This window comes from Gymnoscopelus braueri (genome assembly GCF_963280865.1).
Source record: "Gymnoscopelus braueri genome assembly, chromosome: 9".
Classification (NCBI taxonomy): domain Eukaryota; kingdom Metazoa; phylum Chordata; class Actinopteri; order Myctophiformes; family Myctophidae; genus Gymnoscopelus; species Gymnoscopelus braueri.
The window spans coordinates 48392038-48402245 of NC_137610.1; the positions used below are offsets into that span (position 1 = coordinate 48392038).

The window sequence follows — 10208 nt, forward strand, 5'->3', positions numbered from 1 at the left end:
GTTTGTTACAAGTCCCTTTGTGATCAAACATGGCTTCACTTGTTAAGCCATGCTGTCTGAGTTAAAAACAGTAAAAGTCACCAGCAAAACATGGGGACTTTCCTGGTGGTTTGTCGTGGTCCAATAAATGTTTTAATTGGACCATGTACTCATAACGTCATCACATTCAAAAAAGAGAGTTCACAATAACATGATCTCCATGTTTCTGGTATGGTGGTTGCTATTTTGTTCTGTTCCTGAATACAGAAGAAAGGAAAATAAATGAGGCTGGTGAACTTACCATGACTTTTCCAAACAGCTATGTTTGATTGAACCTTTATTTATACAGGAGGAATCCGTTAAGATACAAGATGTCTTTTACGAGGGAGGCCCTGTTTCAATGTATGTAAATCTATATATTGTATGTTTTACAGCAGGGGTTTTCAATGTGGAATCTGGGGACCCCCGGGGGTCCTTCAGGGGGTTCCAGGGTGTCCCCAGCAAAATTAGTTAATCAAAATAAAGGTTTTACCACTTTATCTATTCTTCAGCAATTCAAAAAATAGCTGATCTATAAGCTCACAACTTGCCCCGGAATAGGGATGCTGAGGCAGTGGTTCTCAGACTCTCAAAGCTCAGGGCACCCGTGTACATAAATTTTTCATCCACGGCACCCCTGAATTAGCCTGGTAAACCCCCCTCCCTCCGGAAATCTCATTTGCATTTGTGTCGCAAGCTTCTTCCATTTGACAGAGTCAGGTTACCCCTGAATGACATTGTACATTTTTTGAATCTCACACTTATGTCATATTACGGTACATAAATATGTGAATCTTTCCCCCTAAGATCCAGTATGTCACGAGTAAAACTTGAGCAAATAGCCGTTTCCATTGGGACAGATTGAAAAGTAACTTTATACTTAACGTTTAATCACTGGGGGGGAACGTTCACCAAAAATAGCCGACCTACAAGCTTGTAGATGTGCTATTTTTGGCAAAGAGATTTGGTGTAGATTGAAAAAGAACGTACCAAGTGTAGTGCAATTGAGGTCTGTTTTACTAAGTATAGAGGTGGTTAAACTGAAGGGATATTGATAAATTCCAAATGTTATCAAAGTATTCTTTGGCACCCAGTGGTGGAAAAAGTACTCAAATGTTTTACTCAAGTAAAAGTATCAATACTGCAATGTAGAAGTACTCTGTTACAAGTAAAAGTCCGGAATTCAAAATTTACTTGAGTAAAAGTACAAAAGTATTGGTATCAAAATGTACTTAAAGTACCAAAAGTAAACAGATCTACAAGCTCACAACGCGTCGCAATGCGACGCGTTGTGAGCTTGTAGATCTGTTATTTTCAAATAACCTAGATATAAAATAGGGCTAAAGTTGTTAATATATGTTTTATAATGTAATCATTTATATCTGCATAGTAACTGGTAACTAAAGTGTTCAAATAATTGTAGTGGAGTAAAAGTACAATATTTGCCTCCGAGATGTAGGAGTAGATGTGAAAGTATAGACAATTGGAAATACTCCAGTAAAGTAAAAGTACCTCAAAATTGTACTTAAGTACAGTACTTGAGTAAATGTACTAGTTACTTTACACCACTGGTGGCACCCCTGGACTTGTGTCATGGCACCCACTTTGAGAAACCCTGTATAGAGTTCAAGTGGTTATTCACCCTTTGTTCATTTTGTAGTAGAGCCTATTTTTAATGCTCAGGGAATGAAATGTTGGCCAAACTCCATTGAATTCTTTCTGTTCACAAATCTTATCAGTGGTATTCTTAAGGCGATGACGTGGTGTGAATAGTTGGAAGGAACGGGGAGTGCGAGCACAGCCTGACCCCCGGACCGGAGGAAACAAACAATCACCTGCAGATTGGATTTCTCTGCTGGACATGTTCCTGAAAGTTATTATTTCGTTCTTACAAAATATTTCCAATGCCTGGAAAGGACACCATGGCTATTTTTATATGACCAACCACACGCACGCACACACGCACGCACGAACGCACGCACGCACGCACGCACGCACGCACGCACGCACACACACACACACACACACACACACACACACACACACACACACACACACACACACACACACACACACACACACACACACACACACACACACACACACACACTCGCAAAGTTTGGCTACCTCATCCCTGCAAACTACACTATACTACACACGACTGCTCTGAGTAATTTTAGATAGTATCTAGTGGGTGGAAATCTTGCACTGTACAAGACAAAACCGTTTCTTTTGCATTTTGCAAAGAAAACCCTGTTAACATAGTGAAAATAGACGATCTACAAGGTCACCACGTGTCGAGCTTGTAGATCTGCTATTTTCACTGCTTTTGTGAGACACTCTTGTATGATGAAGTAGGGCATTAATTAAAAAAAAGCATATGAAATATGGAGATATGAAGTTTCTGCCTGACAGCAACGATATGAAGTTCAAGTTGTTTGTCTTGTCTGTGGCAGGCGGGCGGGTGGGCGGATTATGCCCAAATATGGACATGGCCGACATCAACGCGAATCAGTATGAATGGCTCTGTTTGCTCTTGTTGTGCCTGACGTCACATAACCATGCATGGAGATCCTGGACATCGGCGTCGCTGGTCCTGTGGTGTGTATGACGTCGTTCCAGATCCTGATCAGTGAGAGGGAGGGAGGGAGGGAGCGAGGGAGAGAGAGAGAGAGGGGCGGAAAGAGAGAGACAGGGGGGATGGAGGGAGAGGTAAAAAGGGAGAGGGAGAGAGGGAGAGAGGGAGAGAGGGAGAGAGAGAGAGAGGGGCGGAAAGAGACAGAGACAGAGGGGGTATGGAGGGAGAGGTAAAAAGGGAGAACGAGAGTGAGGGAGAGAGGGAGAGAGAGAGAGGGAGAGAGAGAGAGAGAGGGAGAGGGGGAGAGAGAAAGAGCTTATGTCACCCACGCAACAACTCGGCCAATTGATTGATTGATTGATCAATTGATTGATTGATTGATTGATTGATTGATTGATTGATTGATTGATTGATTGATTGATTGATTGATTGATTGATTGATTGATTGATTGAATACTGTATTGTGTTAGTAACAGTAACAACAGTTAGTACAGTCAAAGGTCATGCTAAAAGGATTACACCAAAAGCTTGTTTCCAACATTGTGGTCCATGGTACTCAATTCATCATATAATACAATATTCCGGAACTTGAACAATGACGATAACATGTTCTGGAACATGCCATCATTAGTATCATTGGAAAGACCTGTGAAGAAAGTAAGGAAGAGGCCTAATTTCTTTCCAACATGTCTGCTGCGCATGGAGCCTATATTGTTGCTCAACCGTCTCCCTCCTTGTCCCTATACCTCCAGAATATTAAGGATTCTTTTCGATGAGGTTTTCTTCCCTTCCTGTGATCTTTTGTTCTGGTGCTTGCGGATTTTGACTCACGATTCAGTGGGTGTCGCTGCGTGGCACCTTTCCGGCACGGCACCCCCACGCTGAGCACCCACCCACGCGGGTGGGTGGGTGGGTGCTCATTCACTCGCACTCTGGCACGGGAATCGAATCACTACTGCCAAAAAACAGGGGGAAGTGAAAGGGCTTCTTAAACCAAATGGATGTTATGTAATCTCCCTGCATGCACCGAACACTCGAGTTTTACGCGGTTTGAAACAGCACTGGTGTTATATTGAAGAAAGAGAGAATCACAGGACACATGATGTGATGAATATAAGGAAGAAAAAAGAAAAGATTTCCTTTATGTTTAATTCAGAGAATAATTATAGCAAATTTAGGAACCATCACGATGACATCATTTCTTTGGCTTCCATTGCATAACACAACACCTGCTGTATATTTTGAGCTGAGAGAGAGATGAAGCAGGGACCCCCCATTACAAATTGTACAAAATTGTGTTGCAGATGAAACTTGTTCATAGCTTTCATAGATAGCAATTCATAGACTTGTTTGACAGCACTATCATCAGTGTTTTGTTTAAATTTATGTTTTTGTATGTTTGTTTACACATTATTGTTTCTCTTACGTAATTGTTGGATTCATGTTAATGTGATTTTTAGATATTTAACCACAAACCCTCAAAACTTAGTACGTTACTTGACCTCTGGCTGTGTACTTGGTCTTCTCTTTTTTACGCTTACACTGTAGAGTACCCTTTTCACAGTAAAGGGTAAAAGGCCTAGATGTGTAGAGTCTACCTCTTATTTTTACAGTTACCCTGATTTACTGTGGGGGGAAAAAAAAACGATTACAAACAGATACACAATGGAGCATGATCATGGATTTGAACTGTGAAAACGATGGCATAGAAACTTTAAAATATGCTGAAGGGCATTCCAGGAGTTGGGGGCATTAAAAGAAAAAGAGTACTTGCCAAACTCAGTGTGTGCTAGGGACTTAAGTAAAAGTCATTAGATCTTGTACAGCTCTCATTTCCCCAGGACATCTCAGACAGATACAAAGGATGTTTCCCAATGAGGCTTTAAAATATAAGAGGAGCCTATACCTCTTCGCCAAAAACACGCCTTGTGAGCTTGCAGATCGGCTATTTTCACAATAGTTATCTGTACCGAGTCAAACTAAATGTAATGCTTCAACTCCTACAAGTCCAAGTGCTTGTCAGGGCTGAAACCACATGCACTGCATGCACTGATGTGCTTGTAGAACCACTACGTTATACAAGGCCTGCAGAAACACTTTTTGGAGGTGTGCTCTATATATATGTGATTCTAATTTGGGGTTGATTGGATGTTGTGTTTGTGATATGTTTAGTTTTTTGGATTAGAAATAGGTCCCAGCCCGCCCATTAGAGATGCGCGGATCGCGGTTTTAGCCGCGGTTGCCGCAGTTAACCGCAGTTTAGGGTGGATTTGGGTCAATCAAATATAATTATTAATTAATATCGGATAAACCGCGGGTGAAATATTGCGGTAAATAAATTAATGACATCTAATATATCTATCCATAAAATAGCTAAATCTCTGCGTGCTTGTGTCTGTGTGAGTGTGTAGAGCAGCCTCTGTGCGATGCGATCACAAAATGCATTGATTTAGCCTATGGAATGTCGGTGCGTCTTTTTTCTTTTTTTTTAACCAGTGCTGCTGTGCTGCGCTGAAGAGCAGTGCGCTCTGTATGTTGGATTCCGCACAGTTGGATGCCGCACCGACATTCCATAGGCTAAATCAATGCATTTTCTGATCGCATCGCACAACTAATACTAAAACTAACGGGGAATACCAGAAAATAATAATATTTTGACATACGGGGAAAACGGTTGGTGCGGATGCGCATATTAAAATTGGATAATATAATTATTGCGGTTGGATAACGGATGGATAATTAATTTGTACCGCGGATTCGGATGACCATGAGAGGCCATCCGCGCATCTCTACCGCCCATACATTTATGAATCCAATTACAGTCAAACAGTATGGAGTATCAGAACCCTGTTTGATGCTCAATGTCACACGACTCAAGACACCATTTTACCTAATAAAAATATATGTATATATATATATCTGATGCAAAGTGTTAGTGAAGGGGTGTAGGGGTGGATCATGTCCTGAAGGTCAGGAGGTGACGTGACCTTGACTGCCTTGTAGGTCGTCACCAGTATTTTGAACTGGATGAAGCGTCCTTGAGCAAGGCACTGAAGCCCTAACTGCTGCAGATAAGCAGGTTTGTTAAGAGTTACAATACTGTGTAATTTACACATTCTATTGTAAATGTAAGGATTTATCCTGTCAATCAGTGTGATTGACAGGAGAGATGATCAGAGGAGCAGAGTTTGTACCAGCATAGTTGTTACGTGGACCAAAGAATGGGTAGAGTCTCTCAGTGAAGGTGCAGCCAGTGAAAGGTTAGAGATGACCTCTGCTCTCCACATTATAAAAGGAGACCAGACCCTCCTCATAATCCACAAACACTCCCACTTTCTGGAGCTCCTCTCTTACAGGGAGGAGGACATCAGAATCAGCAATAGCCTCGTACTCATTTCCATTCCTCAACCTTATAGACCAGTAACCATCATTGGGTCTCAGTTGTATCCATCCATACCTGTTGATGGACTCTCTGGCCACTCCTACATCCCAGGAAGTCTTCCCTCCAACCTGAACCTCATAGTAAAACCTTCCTGAGGAGAAGCTTTGTTTTCCTAAGACATTGTTTTTAGAGAATCTCTCTTTGTTGTCTGGGAGATTCTTCCATCCATTTCCATGGCTCACTTGTTTTCCATCCTCAGACAGGATGAGCATGCAGTGTGCTGTATCAGGGTCCAGAGTTACATCCACCTCATATTGCTGGATCCTCCTAATTTCAGCATCACACAGCTTGTTCTCCATCTTGACTGAGTGTCTTCTCCAGCTGTCTAGAACTGTCCCAGTGATGTCTCAAGTTACGATCCAGGAATGGTCAGCTTTGACTTCCACTCAGTGCTCCAATGGTTTCAATAGGAGGATGTATAGCGTGCTTCTCTTTCACTAATGTCCTCACACTGTGTGGAATCAGCCTTTAAATCAAGCTGCTCAAATCACGACTCATCAATTATGACGTAATTTTCCCAAAAATGAAGTTCCACACGACTCCAGACCGGCCTCAACGTACTGTGATTGACACATCGGGTAACCATGGCAACATGGGTCGGCCATAGCTGAATCGTTAGAGAGTCCTATTTTAACAGCATTTCTCAGTAATATGGCAATGGATTAACTGAGGACCTGTGTCAGTGTCACTAACAAAGCAAGGGGGTCGACTGGAGAAGTGGTGACAAATATTTCACTCAAATAATGTTATAAACAGTGTTGGCCAAGTTACTTTAAAAAAGTAACAATAGTTAAAGTTATAGTTACTAGTTAGGCTACTGCTCTCAAATGGTAATTTGTTAGTTACTTTACTTTAAAAAATAAAAATAAAAAAAATGTAAACAGCCAACCTAAAAGTACTTTAGAAATGTACTTGAGTAAAAGTAAAATATTTGTCTTGGAAATGTACTCGAGTAAAAGTAATAAGTATCAAAACAATCTAATACTCAAGTAAAGTACAGATCCTCAGAATCTGTACTTAAGTACAGTACTCAAGTACATTTATTCCGTTACTGTCCACCACTGCTACCCTTTTCTTTTTATAGGACCCTAAGGGTGCCACGGCGGACTAATGAAAAGCTTCCCCACCTCAGCTTAAGGACAACCAGCCCGGATGACCAGATGACCAGTCGTTGATCACCTTCGTTTTTCCTTCATTAATTGATTAATGCGTTCATTTCGTCTTTCCGTTGATAAATTTACGTAAACTCATATTGTTTGGTAGTGTGATCCTTGCTAAACCGGTGGTTAAAACTGTTGAGATGAGCGGTTGTGAAGACACACTAGGGAGCTGATGAAGGCCTTTGTTGCCAGTAGAGACATGTTTCTATTGATACAGCAGAGCCCATGTTTTGGCTGCACTTGGAAACAGTAACCTGAGCAGGGATTTACTGTCAAACACATCAATAGGGGCCTACGGCCGCTCCGACACATGAGTCAGACTTTCCGAGCTGTTCCAAAAACATACTGTAAATCAACGGAGTGATCAAGCTTTTCCTTTCAGACCACCTGGGCACCGAGCTATAATAGCCTCAGTTTGAACCCAAAGCTCAATTTTTTTTCTCAGCAGCTGTCTTATAGTGAGGAGCAGTGGTTAGGAGCAGATGTCCTGTTGCGTCAAAAAGGTGACGAGTAGGGGGGGGGCAGGATTTGACCACCTGTTTGATGCGACGGATGGGACTCCCCTGGCTGCGACAGACGGGGCTGTCCCATCGCATCACAAGTTGATCACCCACCTAATTCCAACACACTTTGCTAGTTTGGGATGGCTCAGGGTAGAAGACAGGGTTAAGCAAATATCAATGGGATTGGAATTTAAGATAGTCAAAGGGACAATCCCTCATACCCGTCTAACCACTTCTCCAAAGTGAGTGACACCCACAGCCACAACACTAGAGGGAGCGACCATGATCTGGTACCACCCAAATTTAGAACAAACATGGGACAGTTCTCATTCTACTACTCTACTACTCAGAGAGATGGAGGGAGGGAGAGATAGAGCTTATGTCAACCACGCAACAACTCGGCCAATTGATTGATTGATTGATTGATTGATTGATTGATTGAATACTTTATTGTGTTAACAGTAATACAGACAAAGGTTATGCTAAAAAGGATAACACAACAAAGCCCCAGGGGATATGTTTCCAACATGGTGGTCCATGTCGAAGTGTCCATCAGCAAGACACTGAACCCCTAACTGCTCCCGATGAGCAGGTGGGGGCCTTGCCATCATGGTTTCTTCCGCCGTTGGTGTGTGAACGTCTGTGTGAATGGGTTCATTCATTCATTCGTTCATTCAAACCTTTAATTATGCTCGAAAGGCACTGAGGTTACCCTCATTTGAACTGTGGAAACGATGGCATAGAACAAACTTTAAAATGTGTTCAAGGGCATTCCAGGAGTTGGGGGCATTAGTAAAAGTCATTAGATCTTGCACAGCTCTCATTTTGTCCAGGACATCTCAGACAGATACAAAGGATGTTTCCCAATGAGGCTTTAAAAAATAAATAACAACCAATGTTTGTTGCGTCTCTCTGCAAGAGAAGGCCAAACAACCATATTATACAGTGCACAGTATATGACGTGAAATAACGTTGTGCATGCCATGTACTGTATGTTCTGTCATTTTCCAAAACATTGCTCAAATCAAATCCACGCTTGCTCTCCCCGCTCACGCATTTGTTTCATCTCGTCTAGACGGTTGTTGTGATGGACTTTTCGACAGCCTGTGTCGCTCCTCTATTTCTAGATTACTTACTAATCCAAAATGCAGCTACCAGACTCATTACTCAGACACCAGTCGCAGATCACACATAATAACTCCGGTGCAGTCTTCACTTCACTGGCTGTTTTATTGCTTGCCGAATTTATTTAAAAAATCTTCTAACTCTACCTATAAAGCATTAATAGGGGCTGGCTCTCACAATTATTCCATCCATTTAAAAAATGTGAGATCTCTCAGGTCTTCAATCGTACTGGTTCTCCAAACGTACTGTGACATATACGCCGTATACAATGCAGATTTTTTTTGGGGAAAGCGTATACAGTCTAATAACCATTTCATCCATTGAAAACGCGATAGCGTATCGCGCATGTCGTGCAGGGAATAATTATCGTATACCCTCCGAAAAAAACTAGATCACACCACTGGGGGAATGGGTATATATGTTACAGGTCGATTGGCATTCCAGGTAAATTGGAAAAGAAGCGCTTGTTTTCACCGCCCCCTCTATAGAACCAACGCTAGAGGGCAATGCAAGCCAGACATGAGTCCCACACCACGCACGCATGCACACTCGCACAAACGAGCACGCACACACGCATGCGCGCACACGAACGCGCGCGCACACACACACCCGCGAACAGCCTTATTCCATGCAGTTGAAGCACAAGGGGGCGAGCCTGAGGAGGCGGGGCTGGCGGGCTATGTTAGTGCAGTGAGTGGCAGTTGGGGCAAACCATAGAGGGGCAAACACAGTCCCCACAACATCATTTACGATTCTGTGCCTATCGGTACATAACTCGGACGGCGCTTAGTCGACTAGCAGACCATCGGCCGGTCGTCGCGGGCACTCGCGCCTGGAGGCGCTCGGGCGCGCCTCCTTGGCCTCAAGGTCTGCTGAGTCGGCGCGCCTCCATCATGGTCCAAAACTATACTTTATCGGCGAAAAAAAGTCGTCCACGGTTGTTTAAAAAAGTAATGTCCCAAGCGGGAGTCAAAACCAGACTCCCAGTGATAGTGGATGGTGAGTCCAATGATTATCAAAGTGCGCCACTGAGGCCAGTATGTACATATATCCATGTTGTCGTCCTCGCATCGCAGCCCCGCCCCGAGCCTAAAAACAAGCGCTTCACTTCCAATTTACCTGGAATGCCAATTTACCTGTGACATATATACATTTTGTCTCTCTCTCTTTGTATCTTTGTGATATTGTGTATTAAGATGCTACGTAAAGTATACTCGCCCTTGGGCTTTGTTTAAAAAACGTAATAAAAAGATTTTGAAAAGAAAGAGAAGGATGAGGCCGCACAACTCTTGGCCACGGTGCAAAAATGTATTAAAATGTACAGGAAACCGTTTTGACTATAAAGTCTTCCTCAGGGTTTAACCCTGTATTTTCCGACATTT

At 42.7% G+C, this 10208-nt stretch overlaps 1 protein-coding gene across 1 annotated transcript; it reads right to left on the reverse strand.

Annotated features, from left to right (window-relative positions):
* Positions 1-5740: 5740 nt before the first annotated feature.
* On the reverse strand, positions 5741-6337 carry LOC308091586 (E3 ubiquitin-protein ligase TRIM68-like; the record flags this gene model as incomplete). Its single annotated transcript, XM_080437248.1, has 2 exons — positions 5741-5828; positions 6054-6337. The coding sequence occupies 2 exons, from the start codon at positions 6335-6337 to the stop codon at positions 5741-5743; spliced, it is 372 nt and encodes a 123-aa protein (XP_080293374.1).
* Between the last annotated feature and the right edge of the window lie 3871 nt (positions 6338-10208).